Here is a 21,037-nt window from a genome sequence, read left to right as displayed (position 1 = left end):
AACATTCTGTCATCGGGTTCAATGTGTCCTGACATTTTGCTAGTTTTAAAATCCTACGCAGTACTAATATTTAATAATATTCTTTAGCAACAAAGCAGTAAGTAAATAAAATTAGCTAAAACGCTAAATCACAATGACAGTGTGAACGTCATTTTATCTTTTTCCTTTTTTAACAGGAATCCTGGAATCTAACACGAAGGTTGGCATGGTACTTACTCCAAATTTATCATTTTGACATGACTTTGGACATTTGTATCGCGGAACAATTTAATCATTGGCCTAATTTATTTTATCTACTCGTCGACTATAATTCTTGAATTAAGATTTCATATACCAAACTTCAATTGGGTACTTTTAATGTGTGGGCTCCCAACTCAACTATAATATTCATTACGATACAGTTTAGTCAACTATAATGAAATTGACCAATCACAGCTCTCCGCGATCAACAGGACGAAACAAAAGCATAGCTCAAATTAATTATTTATTTTAGGTTGTATAGTAGAAACAATTGGTTCATAAGTCAGAAACGAGCATGTGACACCCTTAAAATAGCAACATCCATAGACTACGAAAACCACTTAGTGTTGCTTGTTAGTCTCCATAGGCTACGGTGGCCAAAATCGAGAAAACAACTGTCTAAAAATTGAATTTAGCGTGGAGCAAGTACCAGGGCCTCATGAGTTACGAGAAGGTGTCGTTGACCAACGCGCCGGGCGCAGCGCCGGGGGCGCGTACCAGTATTAAGGTATCGCGGCTGCTTGCGTATCTTAGCTGTGAATACTTTTGGTTTGATTTGTTTGTATGATTCTACTAGTTTAAAGTACTATTTTTTTGGCTCGTAGATAAAGTATTGTATACAATAGTGATATAATCAAGCTTTTCAATCTCGTACCTAACTTAGGCAACTCAGCAAGCTTCGTTGCCTAAACACGGTACTCGACTGAAAAGCTCTCTATTATATCACGATTGTATAAAATACTATTAGCCATTACATATATATTTTCTTAATAAAAATATTAAATCATGCACCTAAAGGTTAAGTATCCGAGACCTATTCTTCTTTGGCAACTAGATGTGAAACAGGAATATAATTTCTTTTTAGGCAACTAGTTGCGTAGCAAGAATGTTAATTCTTTTTCGACAACTGGTTGCGAAACTTGGTTGCCAAAACGGCCGGAGGGGTAGAGGTAGGTAATCCTGAGGTCAAAATTCAGCTTGAGCTTCATCTGATATTCTACATACAATTTAGCTTATCCTCTTCTTCAGTCTCGGTCCCTCAATCATCATTCAATTTCATGGTCCCTCTGTTGAAGACCAGGTTCCACTTATACTTCGCGTTAATTGCTTGCTACGGGCTTAATAACTTTTTTTTTTGGCAGCGTCGGATCAGCATGCGTGCTTATATTGGAGACGATGTGGGTCGCGGCGCTGTTCGTGGACGTGTTATGCCGCCGCGGGGAGTACACGCTGCCGCTGCGATGCTGGGACTTCACGCGCTGGTCGTGCGGCCGCGCGCGCGCTCCCGCGTACGCGTGTGCTGCCACCGCACTGCTGTTCGCTGACCTCACGCTGCTGGCCACTATTTCAGGTATATACTGGAGACGCTGTAGGCAGCGGTGTTAGTGGATGTGACGTGCCGCCGCGGGGAGTACACGCTGCCGCTTCGGTGCTAGGACTTCACGCGCTGATGGTCGTGCGGACGCGCGCGCGCTCCCGCGTACGCGTGTGCTGCCACCGCGCTGCTGTTCACTGATCTCACGCTGCTGGCCACTATATCAGGTATATACTGGAGACGCTGTAGGCAGCGGTGTTGGTGGATGTGACGTGCCGCCGCGGGAAGTACAAGCTGCCGCTGCGGTGCTGGGACTTCACGCGCTGGTCGTGCGGCCGCGCGCGTGCTTTCGCGTAGTTGTGCGCCGCCACTGCGCTGCTTTTCGCTGACGTCACGCTACCAACAGCGTAGCCAGCTACTATATCAGGTATATAGAAGAGAGGATATGGTATAGCGACACTGTTCATGATGTGGGATTATACTAATCATGCACCGGTTGGCTGAACACAAGAGCAGGAGTTGTAGGCCGACATTAAGTGCGCGTGCACTACCGCGAAACGCTAAGCACGATACGAGATTATCCGCGGGCAGTTCAATCTTGATACATACCGATAAGGATGTATAAATGTTGTCTTTGTCTCGTAAAATGTAAATACTCGAACTTAACTCATCCTTTTTCCTTTAAACAAGTGGGTTTAGTAGATTGACATCAAAAGAACTCATTATCATTACATACGCGGTCGCGCAGTTTAGTAGGTTCCATCGCTATCACAACAATAATTTTTACAGCACTGTAACTTCCAATCCAAATTTCTAAATTATATACGTCTTTTCTACACTATATTCGCAACGGCATGATAATACTTAAGTAGGTACTTTTTTTACAAGAAACGTTATAAAAACCTGAAATATTTCAGCAAATAAAATACCGCTACACATAAAAGCAAAAGACTTCGTAAATACGGCAAAGTTTGGGAGCTTTTCATAACTACAGACCGACTAACCTCAGAGAGACTGCTTGTCCAAAATTTCAGTGAAGTTAAAACCCACTGGGGATTTCGAAACATAAAAGAAATACACATCCCGATATTCCCGGCGATATATTTTTTCTCAAACTGTAAGCCGGCGCTTAGACTGTTATTCTGATTGTTTTGGTGCCAACTGAGCGCAGACGAGCTTTTGTTTTCTTCCGAACCAATATAAGTGAACACTTCGATTTTTCATAGTTTTACGGATCTCGTGGCCACAGACAGCATGGTCTTAACTTGCGCTCGGTAAGCAGGAAATAACCGAATGCAATTGGAATTGGAAATTGAAAAATTTGTGACTGGGCTATGGAAATTCTTTAGGAAATATTTATGTTTTTAAAGCTTTCTTCTAACTCGAAGAAAACTAATTGCTCTTCAATGAATATATTTACGTACCTACCTCCCTACTCTAAAGGCGAAATCGACAAAGAGTTCGAGTTTTTAAAGTTTTTAAAGATTTTCCGAAATTCCACGGATTTCCACTGTACAAAAATATTTGAGGTCTCGTAATTTCTCTAGAGATAGAATTGAACGGGTTAGATACAGACAGACACATCTTTTTCCCCGGAAAACAGATTTATATGAAACTCCTTTATATATGGCACTAGTAGTGCCCTGACCTATGTTGGTCTCTTTTGATCCTGGGTAGAAATGATCACTAGAAAAGCCAAATTGAAAATAAATGACAGAAAATGTTGTCTCAAAACTTTATTCGCGGAATAAATTATTGAAACAGTTCTTGTTTGATTCCTTTAGGCAAACATATTCGCAGTAACATAACGAAACCGACAGAGGATACGGAGGTATTCGTGACGTACCTAACTACAGTATCTACTTACAAAACGTGACAGCGTTATTAGTGGGCTGTTAAAAGATTACGATGTCGGTAATAAAAACACCGTGATCGTAAAAAATGCGGTATGAACTATTTCATAGTTCCAGTATTTATTCTGTAGGTTGGTAGGTAATAAATGAGTATTATGGACTGTCGGGTAAAACGGTGGTGGCACATAGTGGGATCAAGCCAGACCTTGCTTCATGCCCTTAGCGTTTATTTAAAAGAAAGAACCGTGTAAAATAAATCATATACCATAGGCTTTGGAGTAAATCTAAATAATGACCCAAATAAATAAAAGATCCCCCGTGGGCGCAATTTGAAGACGTCCAGGATTACAAATTGCATGAAGTAGCCATGCGCTTTCTGGGAAGCGTTTGAATTCTGAATGGCTAAGGAATATAGATTCTGGCCTATGTCTACATGGATAAAATGTTACTTTTTGTCTTCCCCAGGTGGCATGCTGCTGGTATTAGCGGCGCTCCGAGCCGCAATACCCTTCTCGCCAAACGCGACACACGGGCCGCACTCACCCCGCGCCGGTAGCTCTCTGCTCAGTCAGCTGGACTCGCCGTTGCCTGATGTGTTCTACTCACAGACTGTAAAGGAAAGGTGATTATTTTTTCTTATTTCTCACTCTCACACAGCTCTCCGCTCAGATCAGTTGTACAGTGGACCGTTGCCTGCGTTTTATAGGCACTTTATCGGCTGTAAAGGAGAGAATGTTTTTCTACCTATACCTAACAGCCTCGCCCTCGGCGCCGGTAGCTCTCTGCTCAGTCAGCTGGACTTTCCCTTGCCTGATGTGTTCTACTTACATTACAGGCTGTAAAGGAGAAGCTTTTCTATCTTATTTTCTTATTTATTCCTTGTGCTGAAACCGGACCTAAGCATCTTTCTTTATTAAAAATTATTTCACATAAACTGGAGTGGAGAATCCCACATTTCAAAATATGCCAATGAAATTCAACGTTCATTCAAAATAGTTTAAGCAACCGTTCGATTTGAACAATAAAAAAATCTAAATAAACAGCAACAACTTTATTAATTTTTACTCCCAGCCTATCCCGCCGGTGTTTCCGCAGCTGCTGAAGACAGGTTAATTGAATGCCTGGCCTCTTTGAACGTTAGTTCAAGTTAAACAAAGCGTGGAAATGTTGTTTTATTTGTTTCGTGAACGTTTCTCACTTAGTGATGTTGTTTCTGGGAACATTGGATACTTAATTGCTGCCGGCAATATGTATTGTCTTGTTGCCGACAGCGAAAAGTGACAAGTTTTTATGAATTTTTACATTCTTCAAAGCACATTCAACATGCTGAAGGATATTTATGACTACTAGGCTAAGGCTTCTCCAGCTCGTTGGTACAGTCGGCATCAGATATATCTAAGCGGCCGAGGTTTTCAAGGCATGGCTGCGTGTTTCAATTAAGTCCCTAAAAAGTAAGATTAAAAATAAAATTAAGATAAGAAGAGAAATTAAAATTAAGATTAGTTAGATTAAGTAGGTAAAGGTTCGATTAAGTGGTTATATAGAATATATTCTATGTGGATTTTTTTTGTGTTTGTTGCTTTCTACATAATATACCTATTTTTCGAAATTGGGCTTGAGAAAATACCTGGAACAGATATCTAGGCAACTAGTGTCAGTATTTTAATTATAAACCTTACAGAGGTATGGAATGGCAAGAATGGCAATGGCGCTTAGATTAAAATTGTTACTTCGTAATTCCAACACCCCCTGCCACCCTTCAAGCGACTCGCAAATGTATATTTTATGAATAATTCGTGGGATAACACCGTGCATAATATAGAAATGAGTCCCTGCAAGTACCTGGTTTCCATTGAAATAACCGGTACGCCAAGTTTTACCTCCTCTGGGAACTATTCAATCGGTATCCTATTCTCCGTTGTAATGTTTTAGGAGGGTATTATTATGAAGGTAGAGAAATAGTTATTGTGATTAAAAATGTTTGACCATTTGAAAGACTGTTTTTGAAGAGGGAAACTTACCTTTTTGAGGAAAAAAACATAGCGTTTATGAAGTTAGTTACTGTCTTCTTAGAGTAGGTACTTATTACTTATGGTTAGCCTTAAGAAAAAGAAAACGTATGAAAGAAAACTTTTGGCGCATGGCATATAAACAATTGGGCTGGTATTACAGAGTCGCGAGTTCGAGTCTCGCCCGAGACGGTATGAATTTTTCCACTTTACCTTTATCACAAACACAGGAAAAATGTACAAATGGCGGACTTAACGCCTAAAGGCACGTTAAAGGGACCTTAATTTCTATTTGGTATCGTTTTAGAACTCATCTGATTTTCTTGTTTACAGGTGTGAAGAAATGACCGTATTGGATCTAAAGGTGCCAGACAGGAACCGCTCGCCTTCGCCCAAGCCCCCCCTTCTAGAGCTATGACTCAATTCTGCTCAATCGTTACTATAAACATAAAACATAAACATAGGTAATTTATTCAAAAAACACGTATTTCATGGTTATATTCATTCACTATGAATTTATGCTTTTGTCATTGCCAAGTCTCCACGCAATTATTTGTCTTCTTAAATAGTATATGAGTCATAAATGGTGTACAACTCTACATACACAAATATGTAAATATTTACTTAACATAATACTGATATTGAAAATAGAAAGATTTGTAACAATAGCCGGTTATGACTCAAGTGTAGGAATTTGGCGTAAGATTAAACTTGTCTAAATGTATAAGTTTAGGTGGAAAGGTAGGTAGTAAAGCTATAGTAAAAAAAATCTAGAAATACTTAATTAGGTATTTATTATTAACCTACCGAGCAACTGTGATAGCCTAGAATAATGTTAACTTAATATCACTTAAAATGTTACAACGGCGTAAGGTTACAATGAACTTTTATACTAAGTTTATAAAATTTATAAACACAAGTTGTTTGTATTATTTCTAGAACGTACTTATAATATCCTTAGGCTTTAATCTTATTTAGAGGGACTAGAGGCTTTGATCTTATGTAGAGGGTCCACGTGAACAGATTACATGATAGCAGATTCGACACTTTGCCACTAGGTATGTACCTAAGTGGGAAATTGGTATGAGAGTCATATGCTTTGACGTCTCTACTTTCTTTAGTTTTTTTTATTAAACTGGTAAACGCAACAATAACATTTTATTGTGAAGTTTGTCATAATTTTTTATTATCCCCTAAATAAAATACGGTAGATATAGTATTTCAAACAACAGGAGAAAGCGATCTTATAAATTATAATAGTAATTACTGTAATTAGGTGTTTCGAAAAAAATATGGTTGTCTGTAAAATCGGTTTACGGACGATAATTTTGCGTGATAACGTCATAAGAAAACGTGGTCGTAACGTTACCATGGAGATCTGTCCACAACGTGACCCTTTTTCGTGCATGCTACCGCTGTTCATGGATTTATAAGACGTTATCACGTCAAAAAGAAAAGCTATTCTGCTTGGTTTAGCCCAGTAAAACCTTGTTTCAAAAATAATTGATAGACAAGAATAACCCACGTTTTAATCTACATCCTGTTGGTAATTAAGAAGCGATGGCTCTCATTTTCTCACAGCTAAAAACAATGTCTTGAAGTTGCGTATCTGCTATGTATACCTTTTTTTTTTTTTTTTTTTTTTCGATGTGGGAATGCCGTTACGCATCGTCCCCCTGGTCCCGAGGTGGGCCCAATGTGGGGGGTATGTGGGACTCTCACCTTCCAGCTCTCTTTAATTAGAGAGGGGAGGAGCCTACCCACTAAACCCACACCGGCGTTTCCCGCAATATGCCGTTTGGGGAGGCGTCCTGGGATCGCGAACATTCTACCAGGACGCCCCCCCCGGTATCCCTGGCTGGCTTCCGCCAGGGCACCCGCATCTGAGGAGGGTGGGTCAGAAACGCTTTGACTCTCCCCCCTGACGTGTGAAACCGTGGAGTGTGGGCCCTCTACCCACAGGCCCTACTGTGACGGGGGAAGTTGACGCGCAGCAGCTGCATACTGCGCTCTTCTTCTTCCTCTACGTCTGCGCCTTAGCGGATGCGCGTCTACGTCGTCCTCGCGCAACCGCTCCGCTGCCTCCTTCTGTAGCATCACCATTTCACAGAAGGCCTCCACCTCCTTCCATGCCCTCTCGCTGTGCAACATGGTCGAAACAATGTTGTGCAGCGAGAGGTCCCCTCCCGTAATTCTCGCAGCCACCGTCATTCTTTGCCGCTCCGTGTCCCAACGCCTGCATGTTTCGAGGGTGTGCTGGGCCGTGTCGTCTTGGTCACCACATTCGTGGCAGACTGGCGTGGGCTCCCTCTTGATGTTATGCAGGTAATGACCGAAACATCCATGTCCGGTCATTACCTGCGTCATCCTGTAGCTCAGCACACCATGCTGTCTATCAATCCACTGGTCGAGCGACGGGAGGAGCGCCCCTATAGTGCGGACTCCATAGGGGGAGTCCTCCAGGTCTCTCTTCCAGTGCTCCCTCAATCTCTCAACGGCCTGTTGTTGAGCTCTTTCAGCCGCTTCCGGATCAGGGCCTTCTCCGCGCGCTATCGCTTCTGCTCGCACGCGGTATCTTGCGGCTAGCATTTCTGCGTCCAACTCCCAGGGTGACGTGCCTGCCAGTGCACATGCTGCCGCAAAAGACACCGTCTGGTACGCCCTTGTGATGCGCAGTGCTATCACTCTCTGAGGACGCCTTAGAAGAGGTTTGGTTTGGGCGGAGAGTCGGTCTGCCCAAATCGGTGCTCCGTATAGGGCCATACTTCGGACGACGCCTGCGTACAGGCGCCGACAGGGGGATTTCGGCCCACCGACATTTGGTAGCAATCGACTGAGGGCCGAAGCAGCGCCAACAATTCGAGGAGCTAATCTCTTGAAGTGCTCCCCGAAGTTCCAACGCCGGTCTAGAACAAGACCCAGGTACTTTATGTGCTCCTTGACCGGGATCATTTCGTCTGCGACAGTAATGGTGAGGTCGTCAGGTAGCGTCCATCCAGATCCCCCGAAGACAATTGCTTCGGTCTTCGGGAGCGACACTTTCAGGCCAAGACGTTCAATGCGGCCCACTGACAATTCCGCTGCCACCGCTGCTCTAAACAAGGTCTCTTCCATGTCCTGGCCCCGCACGGCCACCATTGTATCGTCTGCATAACAGATGGTGATCATGCGAGGAAGCTGGGCCCCCCGGATGGCCCAGTCATATCCTATGTTCCACAATAGGGGGCCCAGTACAGACCCTTGTGGTACTCCGCATGTCATAGCTCTTGTGCGTAGGCCTCCTGGAGTGTCGTAGAGCACCACCCTATCGGTGAGGTAGTGCTCCACAACTCCTCTAATGTATGATGGCACTCCATGATATTTAAGTGCCTCCCTTATCGCTGCATACGGAAGGGAGCCGAAAGCATTGGCAACATCTAGTGATACCGCCACGACTCCCTCTTTCTTCGCAGCCGCACCCTCGCTGTACCTCCTCAGTGTGCTGAGCGCGTCTATCGTGGACCGCCCCGCACGGAACCCAAATTGTCGGTCACTAAGGTTGGGCCCCGTTTCCCGCAGGATCTGCTATGTATACCTAGTTTTTTAATCTATGTCTACACCTCCTTCTGGCTCAAGACCGCGTAGTACGAATAGGCGGCCTTCATTATCTGAAAATGAAAAACGTATTTTTATTTGAGTCACGTCTCGGGTAAGTTGGGGTCGGGGTCTAACATTACTGGCATAACGCATAACTGAACATATTCAATTTGTCCTGAGCGGAATGGCTTCGATTTAGTACGTTATAAAATAAAAACCTTTTTTTTAAATAGATTTCCGGGACATTTTGAGGAAACATTGGTTCACACAGATCAAATAAGTACCTACATAATATTATTTGGTAAGTACATATTTTATAGTCGACCTAGGATTGGACAGTAGGTACATGGTAAGTACATGCAGACCTAATCTAAGCTAAAGCTAATTTACCTAAAGAAATATGTACCTAAGTAAGTACATGTTATATTCATAGAACAAATGCGCCTTCCCTACAATTAAATACGTACAAGAAAATATTCTACTTTTCATTTCGAATACGAGGAAAGTAAAATGCATGTGTTTTTAAACCTGGCTAAGTACACATTTTTATAGTATTTTTGAGGGTACTTTCAATTTACAATTTAGGCAAAAGTATCGTAGTTTATGGAATGGGAAGTCAAATATCAGAATGGAAATTGTATAACAAATCCATTTATACCCTTTCATTTGCTTATATCGTAAAAAAAATGAATAAAATCGTACTGGGAACCTAAAATGAAACGTATCATTTTATGCACACCTTTCAGAACAATAATAACTCTCTTTCAGAGCATGACAAATGAAAAGATTTATGTTCACTATAGACACATTTGCGAAAAAGCAGTGCACGTTTGTGAGAACAGAGTTCCTTTGCGTCCCCTTAGTAGCTGGTACTATGCCGACATCTGTGTCACATTTTAATTTTTGAGCAGGCCGTTTGTTCATTTCTCCCGCGGCACTCAGCTTTGCAAGAGATGAAAACTGTGACCTATATCAGAGCCGACTTTCAACTACAGTGAAACCTGGGTACACGGAATATATTTAGACATTAAAATTTTAATGCTTAAAAGAGGTCGTAAAAATTAAGCAATTCGATATTTGGAGCTGTTATTAAATCAATAAATAAGATATAGATCCTAAAAGCTTTGACTGTGACCAAAACCAAAATAATCGCAATTTCTTTGGAATAAGGCTCTTTGGAATAACTTTTATATTTACGTTATTCGCAAACAAAACGGCTTCGCACTGATTGAACTTAAACTTTCAATTTACCCAGGTTTGATTTAACCGGGTTTCACCACAGTCGTACCTGTCTATTTTCTCTCTTCCATAATAGGTTGCTTTGAGCTACTGCCAAGATGTGCCAAGCCAATTAACCGGTTTGGAATCGAAGCCATCTTACAACATACAGAGCACGGTGAAGTTTTTATTACTTACTGGAAAGCAATGGAATATAGCGCCATTTTATTTGAGGTACTTAATTTCATATGTACTAAAGAAAACGGTTTAGGTACAAGTGTATCACAACAGAATTCACAAGCATCTGAAGTATTAAGAATATACCCCACGCTGTTAATTGTCTATCGGTGGACGTTATTAGGTACAAAAGGAATAATAAGGTCCATCGATGGACAGTTAAAAGTGTTGCGGTGTGTACAATGTACATAGATGATAATTAATAGTTGATTTTTCACAGGGAATCAGAATTGAAAAGAAGCCTGATCAAAGCGAAGAATATACATACATATGTAGTAACTTTAATGTACCTTACCAATTTTTATTATTTTAATGATAGTTCCCGTAAATGTAAACTATCGATAAATAAAAAAAAAACGCCTGTTATGATCCCTTCCCCGAGGCAAGACATTTAATACTTCATCCGTACATAAATATAATACCGTATACCTATAATTATTACAGAGTGTATACCAACTAAATAATGGGTCTGTTATACACGTAAAAGGATATCGCTGTATTGGTATCGATATATGACCCGCGAATTCATAATGGAAGTCGGTCAATCATTTGTGTCGCTCGAATAGTGCACCCCTATTATTGATAAATTGGAAAGAGATCGCTTCGTTATATGAAATGAGAACACGTTATCGTTATTTTGTATTTGTGAAATACAAAAGCGTGGGGAAAATTACAAGTTGAGTAGATACATTTTAGTAATAGGTACTTTAGACTTTAAGCTGAAACAAATGTCATATACCTACGAAAGAAAAGTGCCCAAGGCATCCAAGCCATCAAGGCCACCGTCATCTGCATTCGTGGCATCTGCCGTTCTTGATCACAAATTACTATGAATTAAGTCACCAACAGATGTATCGGAGTCGCCGAGGTGCTTAAAACTAGCAAGAATTGTTTAAATATTTATATATGCACCTTGGCTGCCCCGATAAACTTGTCGGTGTCTGTAATACAATAAATATGTTAAAATACAACAGTGTGGCAGCTTTTTGGCAACGGTGAGCTTACGGACGCTATTCTCAAGTCATTGCCTTGCCATTAAAAGATAGCGACGCACATTCACGTTTAAAATACACTCTACAGCAATGAAAACGGGCCGTATTGTATAATTTACAAATACCCGGTGACAGATAGTCGAATAGATTTGTGACTCGCGGACAACCTATTTTTGCCTATAAATTTAAGGTAGTTACAGTTGCCATCACATATATCGGAGCAGTCAAAGTGTTCAAAAATATATGATTATGCACTTTAACGACGTAATCTTTTTCCAGCCAAGAATCAAAGGTTGTAAATCATGTACACGTAAGCGAAGCAGCCAGCGTATTATGGATGGCTTTATCCATGTTTATCCACGTGATAAAATAACTGTCACTTTTTAACACCGTGGGATAGAAAGTGACGGATACCGTTTTATCACGCTGTCACGTAGACAAAGAACGACCATCATATCCGTACAGGCATCAGTTAGCTTAAAATACCGTTGTGCTCGCGTCATCGTCATGATATGGTTAGCGAAGTACTTGAGGCGCCATGCAATCCTATCTTGTTTGGATCCTTTCTTTCGGAATACTTACTGCCAAGAAGCACCGGTTATCCATGTAAGCGAAGCCCGCGGCTGATAGCCTGAGAGGCCGTTGTGCTCGCATCATCGCTATATGAAGGTACCGACGTACGCGAGGCGACATACGCTCCCATTTCGACTGCATCCTACTTCTTGAGAATACTTACTGCCAAGAAGCACCGGTTGTCCATGTAAGCGAAGCCAGCGGCTGATAGCCTGAGAGGTCGTTGTGCTCGCATCATCGCTATCAGCAGGTACCAATGTACGCGAGGCGACATACGCTCCCATTTCGACTGCATCCTACTTCTTTCGGAATACTTACTGCCAAGAAGCACCGGTTGTCCATGTAAGCGAAGCTCGCGGCTGATAGCCTGAGAGGCCGTTGTGCTCGCATCATCGCTATGTGAAGGTACCGACGTACGCGAGGCGACATACGCTCCCATTTCGATTGCATCCTACTTCTTTAGAATACTTACTGCCAAGAAGCACCGGTTGTCCATGTAAGCGAAGCCCGCGGCAGATAGTCTGAAAGGCCGATGTGCTCGCATCATCGCTAACAGCAGGTACCGATACTGGAATCAGTTATGTAACGCTGCCATACATGACCCAAAATTTTTTTATTAAGCTATGAGCTTCATCACATCTGATATTTGAGTAATTCTAAGCATTTCTAGCCTGGGGTGGGGGGGAGGGTGGGGTACAAAGACGGCCGCCACCCGTCATCTTTATAAAAAATCTATTCTGATCCTGGTGGGTACTTGGGCAAGTTTGGTATCATTTTCGTATAAACCAAAGACGTAGAATTCATTGCTGATATTTGTTTTTTTCAGTTTCATAGTAATTTTACAAGAAAAACGTAAAAAGTTGAAAAATTTGGTTGGAGATTTTTGCTACGCGGAGCCGAAACTACAAAAGATAGAAAGTTGAAATTTGCACACTAGATTACATTTATAAAGTGTACAAGAGATAAGAAGCGATTTTGGGAAATTCAACCCCTAAGGGGGTTAAAAAGGGGATGAAAGTTTGTATGGGGTTCAAGTTTTATTTTAAGCTAGGAATTTGAAACTTCGTAAAACGATATATTATAAACATACAAGAAAACTAATTTCAGCGTTTTTGAAAATTCATCCCCTAAGGTGGTGAAAAAGGGGTTGAAAGTTTGTATGGATATCAAAAAAATTTTCGAACGCGGGACTTGAATCTTTGTATTTGGGGATATTATTAAAAGACAGGAAAAGTAATTTCAGCGTTTTGTAAAATTCATCCCCTAACAGGGTTAAAAAGAGGTTGAAAGTTTGAATCCATTACAAATCCGAGTAGACACACATTTCTTATTGCCTCCCAGGCTTGAAATGCTTAGAATTACTCAAGGAACATATATGATTAAGCTCATAGCTTAATAAAAAATTTTTGGGTCAACTTTATAACTGCCTCCGCTACCGACGTACGCGAGGCGACATACGCTCCCATTTCGACTGCATCCTACTTCTTCAGAATACTTACTGCCAAGAAGCACCGGTTGTCCATGTAAGCGAAGCCCGCAGCTGATAGCCTGAGAGGCCGTTGTGCTCGCATCATCGCTATCAGGAGGTACCGACGTACGCGAGGCGACATACGCTCCCATTTCGACTGCATAATCGCGTCCGAAACGCACTCGGCCTGGAATATATTCAATTACTCATTGTTATATTACTTTTATGTAAATGACAATTTACCCTGCCCTGGAAAATTTAAAAAAGTAATAGTTGAGAATTTGTGGTCCATTTATGGGTTACTTTTTCTGATAATTAATCTAATAATAGTAAGTAGCTAGTCACATCACATAATAAGTACTTCTCATGCTAGTGATTCTGATTAAATGTACTTCTAAATTTCTAAAAAACAAAATAGCTAAACGGTCGATTCAATCAGAATATAATTATGTTAAAGTTGCAGTTGGCTCTTACACGTGGCTACATAAAATATTAATTAGTCTGAGAGAAAAATATAGTAGATATGAACTTTGCTTTTGTACGCTCATTCCCGAAATAACACATTCCCGTGTCGTCGGATGCTCAAAATAAAGAAATAACGACCCAATATTTAACGCTAAACCTTGAAAAAAATTTCATTGATAAAAGATTTTTTAAACTCTAATAATACGTTTTTATTACTTTTTCAAAAGTGAGTTTGGTTTGATATTATTTTTCCTACTGACTTAACGTAACTTACGACTACGACCTCAGTAAGCTATTCAAAGGGTGGTGTATTTCACATGCCTCGCTAAAGACAGCATTTGCGAGATTGACTGGCGGCCACCCGGGACACTCGTTGCTCGTTGATATTGGCGGCTCGAGCGGGGATTAACGTCAGTATGGACAGTATGCCAATAGTGAACACTGAACATTCAAATCTGAACGCGATCGCGAATAAACAATTCTGGTAACAAATAGGATATACGACTCAAGTGTAGTTACCTAACATTTATTTTAATAGTAAAACTACAATTTTTTTTGTAGGTAGTTTTATTAAATTGTAGTTATTAAATGTTATCTTTCTAGTTGTCTGCCTACTTTGACTTAACTAAACATTTAAATATTACCTATAACATTCGTTGTATGTAAGTATAACCGACGTAATATTTCAATAATAAAACATACGAATCGGTATGCTACATAAGATGCATTATTTAATTTAAAAATTTGTTGAACCATTAATTTCAGGATGTCGTGGACGGGGTAGGTACTAGATTAAATTTCGGCAAAGTTCATCGTATCTAGGTTAGGTCGTAGTTAGGCAGCGGAATATGATTTTAAATATGATATTGTTTTTTTATATTAATTTCATTGCATACCGCTTGCGCACTCCTATTAACGTCAGTCACGTATTGAGATTAGTATAAATCAATATAGGTATTTTATTGTTCATCCTAATTCTCTTCCAACTAGGTACTTACTCGACTCGAGGCATATCGCATATCCAATAGAAAATATAAGTCACTGTAAGTCGCGAAAATAGACTACAGTTTATGAGTATGATTGTGCCCTTAAAGGTGTATTTTTATTTATTACCACGCTTTAATAACTTGTGTATTGTGTAGAATTCCTCAATTATTTCGTTAGTATCTGCCGTGGTCAAAATAAAATTATATATTTTAAAAATCAGAAGTATATTGCGCATATTTAAATGAAATAGAAGTGTTTAATCATGTATGTACAACATTATAAGAAATATTAAATTACATAAATTACTAAAAGACATAAATAGGAATATAAAACTAAAACTAACTACAATTAAAATAATTAAAACTAAAAATTAAAAATACCTATCAAAATTTGGCGCCCTCGGGAGGGTGCCCAACACGCAGGCAGCGTTCCCGCGCTGGATTGCGATGGCAATTCGCTGTGCGAGAAAGCTGCCCGCGCGGGGGTCACCCGTTGCCTCCCTCAACCTTTTCCCAAGCTCCTTAAGGAGCATGTGTGCGCCTCTGCCCCACGTACCAAGTGTCTCGACGCCAAATGCAACGAATTCGTATTGGGCGCCGAGACAGCTGTACTTGGCTACCTTTAGACGCTCCCGGGTGTCCGCCGCCGCGCCAGCACGCCTGCTGGTCGATGGGACGTAGGACGCCGCTAGCGTGTCAGCGCAAGTGGCGTCCCATACCAACGCACGACCCATCTTCCAGGGAATCAGTGACATCCCGTCAGGGCGCTTACCGTCGTTCCGCACTATTTGGGGCTCCAGAGCGGCGGGAACGCCGGCACTGACGAGCGCCCTTCTCAGGATGTCATTGAGGGCGGAATGGCGAGACAGGCGGCCGGCACCCGAAGAGCAGGCGAGCCCGTGGTGGCCGAGGCTATCCACTTCAGCGCCACTAAAACTATCCGCTATTAACATCAAAAATATTTTCATGAAACGTTCGCATACGAATTAAATTCGCATGTAATTTTGAACACTCGGTTATTTTGTGATTTATGATGTTGACGAAACAAGCTTTCCGAATTCCGATATTGGATTGGTGCGAAATGGAGCTGTAACTACATATTCTCGTTTTATCTCTTTTAATTAAAAGTTCTGCGAGTCCAATTTATTGTGCACTCTCACTGATGAAGCATTTTACAGGTAAGACCAAGCGCAGACTACGATAATGTTAATATAAGAGATATGGGGCCGATATTTATTTTTAAATTATGATGTCTGGCTGATAGCGATATCGTGTAGACTTGTAGAGTCAGACCAAGATAAGTCTGAAGCGATTTTGATAGCTCAGACTGTGCAACATCAAACTTTTATGAAGTTATGGCGTATAAATAACAGTTGCGCAGCCTGTGGTGTCAAAATCTAAAATGTCGTCTAAAATACGTCTAAATCCCACTCGAGACATACTTAATTGTGCGCGAACCACAAGTGTGGTCCTAACCTACACAATTCTCGTGCACTCGTGCCTTGTTCTTTGTTTTTTAATCGTTTTTCTCTCGCGTCAAACAGTGCATCCATTTTAATGATTGTTTTTCTTCTGTATTAGCGCTGTGTTTGATGTGCTTTTGTCTTTATAATAACATTAAAATAGCTATACAGCATACCTAAAATAGTACACATTTCTAAAAGGACAAACCTGAAGCGTGAGCTCGTTCGCCGTGAAGCATTGTATGGCAAGTTGTATGATCATTGCCATGAAAAACGCCAGGGATGTCACGAGACGAATAGACTTGAAACTCGATGCATCTTGCTAAAACAAAAGATCTCGGTGTAATGAATGATGATGCCGTCTTTCCATCTTTTAAATTTATAAAAACTAGTGATTTACCGGCTGTTGATTTGGCCGACTAGCCGACTAATCAGCGCTCGGATGGCCCCGATTAGTAGGCCGACTAGTCGGCCTACTAATCTAGGCCGACTAGTCGGCTAGTCGGTTGGATCATTAGTTTCTTCTAAGTTCGGTTCAGATGCACTTAAAAACAACCGTTCTACCCCTTTCGCGCTATTCGTCGTATTATAAATAGTAACGCTGAAAAATCAAATAAATAAAAAAATCATAAGGCTATATTTCATATGACAACCGGACGATTGGACAAGAAAAGACCAAGCGGTCAATAATTCGAACAAAAGTTTTCGTAAGCACCCTAAATAGGAATTTGGGTAAAATAGGTGAAAAGCTTACGGTAAATATTTGCTGTTTATGTCTTTTTGCCCTGTTTTCCTGTCACTTATAAAGTGCCGACTAATCGGCCATTTTTGCCGACTAGCCGCCGACTAATCGCCGACTACAAATGAGGCCGGATAGTCAGCTTTCCCAACTAGTAGTCGGCGACTAGTCGGTACATCCCTAATAAAAACAGTTAGTTCCGTTTTTAAGTAGATACTGAGAGACAATGCACTGTCTAAATTTAATCATTGAAGTTAGGATCTTCAAATTTTAAAAATATTCCTCCACTTCTTTGAACGATTTCTTTTATTTATTTAAGGGCAGAAAATTGGGTTACAGACGGAGTCTAGTTTAACAATAGAATTTCCCTACTACCGCAAGTAATAAAACTTGTTAATGCACCAGACAGCGATTCAATATTTCCAGATTTGGAATGAAGTTGTCTTACCGAAACTTGCACCATTACGACGCAAATGGCCGCCATACTGGACAGCAGCTGAGTCATGAAGCCGTAGGAGTAAGTCACTCGGAACTTTTCCACGCAACTGGAAACAAATATGTAGAGATTGTATAGTTTGTTTTTAGGGTTCCGTACCCAAAGGGTAAAACGGGACCCTATTACTAAGACTTCGCTGTCCCTCCGTCCGTCCGTCCGTCCGTCTGTCACCAGGCTGTATCTCGTGAGATACAGCCTGAACTGAGCCTGAGCCGGTTCGTGAACCGTGATAGCTAGACAGTTGAAATTTTCACATATGATGTATTTCTGTTGCCGCTATAGCAACAAATACTAAAAACAGAATAAAATAAAGATTTAAATGGGGCTCCCATACAACAAACGTGATTTTTGACCAAAGTTAAGCAACGTCGGGAGTGGTCAGTACTTGGATGGGTGACCGTTGTTTTTTGCTTTTTTTTTGTTTTTTTTTTTGCATTATGGTACGGAACCCTTCGTGCGCGAGTCCGACTCGCACTTGCCCGGTTTTTTTTTTAGCATTAGAAATAAGGTAAACAATCTTGATGTGTCTTTTAATTGAAAAACACATTTTAAAAATAAGTTACGGCAAATATGTAACAACTATGAATCTAATACGATAACTTATGTTGTTCTGCTTTCATAAGTAATAGTTTTTGATTTTTATAAAGCGTTTTTCAATTAAAAGACATGTCAAGATCGCTTATCTTCTTGCAAGTTCTTTCTAATGCTAAAAAAAACGAACTATAGGGTAGGGGTAGAGTAGGGTATAGGGTAGGGTAGGATAGGGTAGGGTAGGGTAGGATAGGGTAGGGTAGGGGGTGGGGTTTATATTGTGTAACTATTTTATATTTGGTCTTCTATAATCGATTAAGATCTTAAGTCGCTGGTCATCTTAGGACCTTGTCGTTTTGTAGTCTATTTTATTGTTGTCAAATATAATTTTGTTTGGTTTTTTCAAATATTATTTTAATAAAACTATAGGGTTAGACCGAGAAATGTTACCAACGATTGTGATAACATACGCAATGCGAGTGTTATTTATACGTTATAATTTAATAGAAGTTTGCGTTTAAAATAACACTTGCACTGCGTGTGCTATCAACAGACTATCGTTGCAGACTTGTCTTGTCTAACTCTATATATTTATCTTATGTGCATTATACCTCTTTCCTACCAGGACTTAATTAAATAATCGAAGAAATATGTTTTAGGGTATTTTTATTACCTACTTTCAAATTTTTCACTGCTAAAATTCCAATTTACGTGATAGCAACTCCACATATATAGCTAGCAAGCAGCAAATGAACTGTGCGGAAGCGGTTTATCATATATTCGTAGCTGATTGACTAGTACTGTAAATAGCACAGCGAAATATGCTGCTGGGTTTAACAGTCATAGTATTATTGTAAGGATTAAAGTGTATGTAGTGTTTAAGTAATCTATTGCCAGTAATAACGACGGTTATACTTAGCGAACTTTAGAAATAATAATAAAATATCCGCCCAAAGCGAAAAGGCAAGCAGAAAGATTTTGTGAACTTCATTTCAATGTTCTCGAAAGTTGTATAAAGAACCGTATTATGTTGATATAGGCGTAAAAAAAGCTTGAGTGACAATATTAGGGCGGTAATCCTGAGATATTGCAGGTCGTCACACAGACTCCCTCTTTGCTTTCATATCGACATAGATCCGCCTATTGACAATTGTAAATAATGCGGGATGCTTTATTAGAAACATGTCCTCAAGTATATTTATTTATATGGTTCTATATAGTTTAGTTCCAAGCTAAAGCTTTGTTAATGTATTGTATTTATATACTTACTTGTTCTTTTACCTACGAAGGCTAGCTCAAAATAAACCTAAATAGATTTCCGTTTTCGATTCGCTCCAATTTTACTCTTGTTTCTCTTTTCATACATATTAAATTTGCCTTAGTGTTAAACCCGTTTACAGCCGTGTGCATTGCTTCGCTTTGTCACAGGCGAGGAGTTGGCAACTCAGTTCTAAATACCTAAATGTGTGCCAGTCAACTGCTAAATACATGCAATGGCATTCAATCCCCTTTGTAGCCGGCTATTTATTCCAAGTTCCCGAAGTTTGGCTCCCTTACTGGCACCGCCTGCCTCTAGTTAATTCACAGTGCACTTTATGGCAATTTAACGCAGTTGGTTGGCCCAACCGATGTTTGCTTGCCAAAAAGTTTCGAGCTGCTACCTAAGCCTCCACGATTTAGATAGATAAATACAACAAATAGTATGTAGGAATGTACTATTATCTGTATAATAGTCCAGAGAAATCTCTTTAGTCAAATTATTTTATAACATTTGGAAGCAAAAGTTGCATCTAGATCTAGTGAATCTACCGCGCCGCGCAATCTGTAGGTTATCATTATCAAAAACTGTAACTAATACTAATATACAATATACCGATATTACTAACCTAATCAACAATTGATGTTGACGAAGACAGGTCTTTACCGATTTTTCTATAGCAGATTCAATTTGAACGTCAGTGTAAAATGATTTAACTTTAGCTTCTATCTCATCCAGACGATCTTTAAGAATGTCAATATTCTCATTATTTGATTCATCCTGCGTATCAAGCGGCATGTCTGAGATTAGTTGCGATAGAGCGCGTTCATATGCAGTCATGAATGCCTCTTGTAGTATCGAGAACTGAGAGCTCATGTGAAGAATGAGTGACCCGATAAAAGTGTCTATAGTCATGACGATGTGTCCCGTCCACAGCAAACCCACTGTCTCCAGCACGAACGTCGCGATATATGATTCATCCGATTGATATGTCCATGGTATGTAGATAGGTTGAGGGAGCGTCCGTGGCGGCTTTACGGCAGTATCGTTTAAAAGAGCTACTTCTTTCTTCCATCTTAAATCCATAATAGTGCCGTAGACATTCGTATTGCCAATAGTAATCCACCCGAAAAAAACAAAAGATGCCGTCATGATTTTTGTAATTCTGATTGTTCTGCGATTTTTATCAACATTTTGATAGTAATCGTAAACGTCGATTTCAATGGTGCGCACGATCTCCTGGATAGCACGGTTTTTGAAAAAGAAGAGGTATAGCTTGATGCAAGTGAGGTCGTGGGTGATGACGAATGAGAGACTGAACATGAATCGATCAATATCCTTTTCACCGACGAAAGGATCGATGGTTTCGAGACCGACGAAACCCGCCACCCAAATGACTTGAGTGAGTATAGAATAGTACAGGTACCAGCTCGGAAAGTTCCTGAAATCACCTTCGTCCGGGTGATGCCACCAGCCTAGCCCTAAGAACCTCAAGAGGCGGTAGTGCACGCCAAAGTAACGCCTAGGGCGATCAGAGTTTACTATCTTTGACATTTTTATTATACTACCAATTTTAATCAGCCAATCTACTCGTTAGTTCGACTAGTACTTGAACAAC

The 21,037-nt window shown here is 40.5% G+C and overlaps 2 protein-coding genes across 2 annotated transcripts in view; one reads left to right on the top strand and one right to left on the bottom strand.

Moving 5' to 3' along the window:
- Positions 1 to 6,336, top strand: part of LOC134664425 (uncharacterized) — a 25,752-nt gene extending 19,416 nt beyond the window's left edge. Inside the window, exons 3-5 of the mRNA XM_063521069.1 lie at positions 1,383 to 1,591; positions 3,874 to 4,030; positions 5,751 to 6,336. Coding sequence (XP_063377139.1) covers positions 1,383 to 1,591; positions 3,874 to 4,030; positions 5,751 to 5,835 — 451 coding nt within the window. The 3' untranslated portion in view covers positions 5,836 to 6,336. The remainder of the gene's footprint in view (positions 1 to 1,382; positions 1,592 to 3,873; positions 4,031 to 5,750) is intronic.
- On the bottom strand, positions 6,195 to 21,037 carry LOC134664424 (uncharacterized). The gene is made up of 6 exons (XM_063521068.1): positions 20,048 to 21,037; positions 17,583 to 17,679; positions 16,604 to 16,717; positions 13,513 to 13,668; positions 8,992 to 9,064; positions 6,195 to 7,039 (listed from the first exon to the last, which is right to left on the bottom strand). The coding sequence occupies exons 1-5, from the start codon at positions 20,971 to 20,973 to the stop codon at positions 9,011 to 9,013; spliced, it is 1,347 nt and encodes a 448-aa protein (XP_063377138.1). The 5' UTR covers positions 20,974 to 21,037; the 3' UTR covers positions 6,195 to 7,039; positions 8,992 to 9,010.

This window comes from Cydia fagiglandana, chromosome 5, assembly GCF_963556715.1.
Source record: "Cydia fagiglandana chromosome 5, ilCydFagi1.1, whole genome shotgun sequence".
Taxonomy (NCBI): Eukaryota; Metazoa; Arthropoda; class Insecta; order Lepidoptera; family Tortricidae; genus Cydia; species Cydia fagiglandana.
The sequence above is the reverse complement of the archived record's forward strand: the minus strand, read 5'-3'. Positions and strand labels throughout refer to the sequence as shown.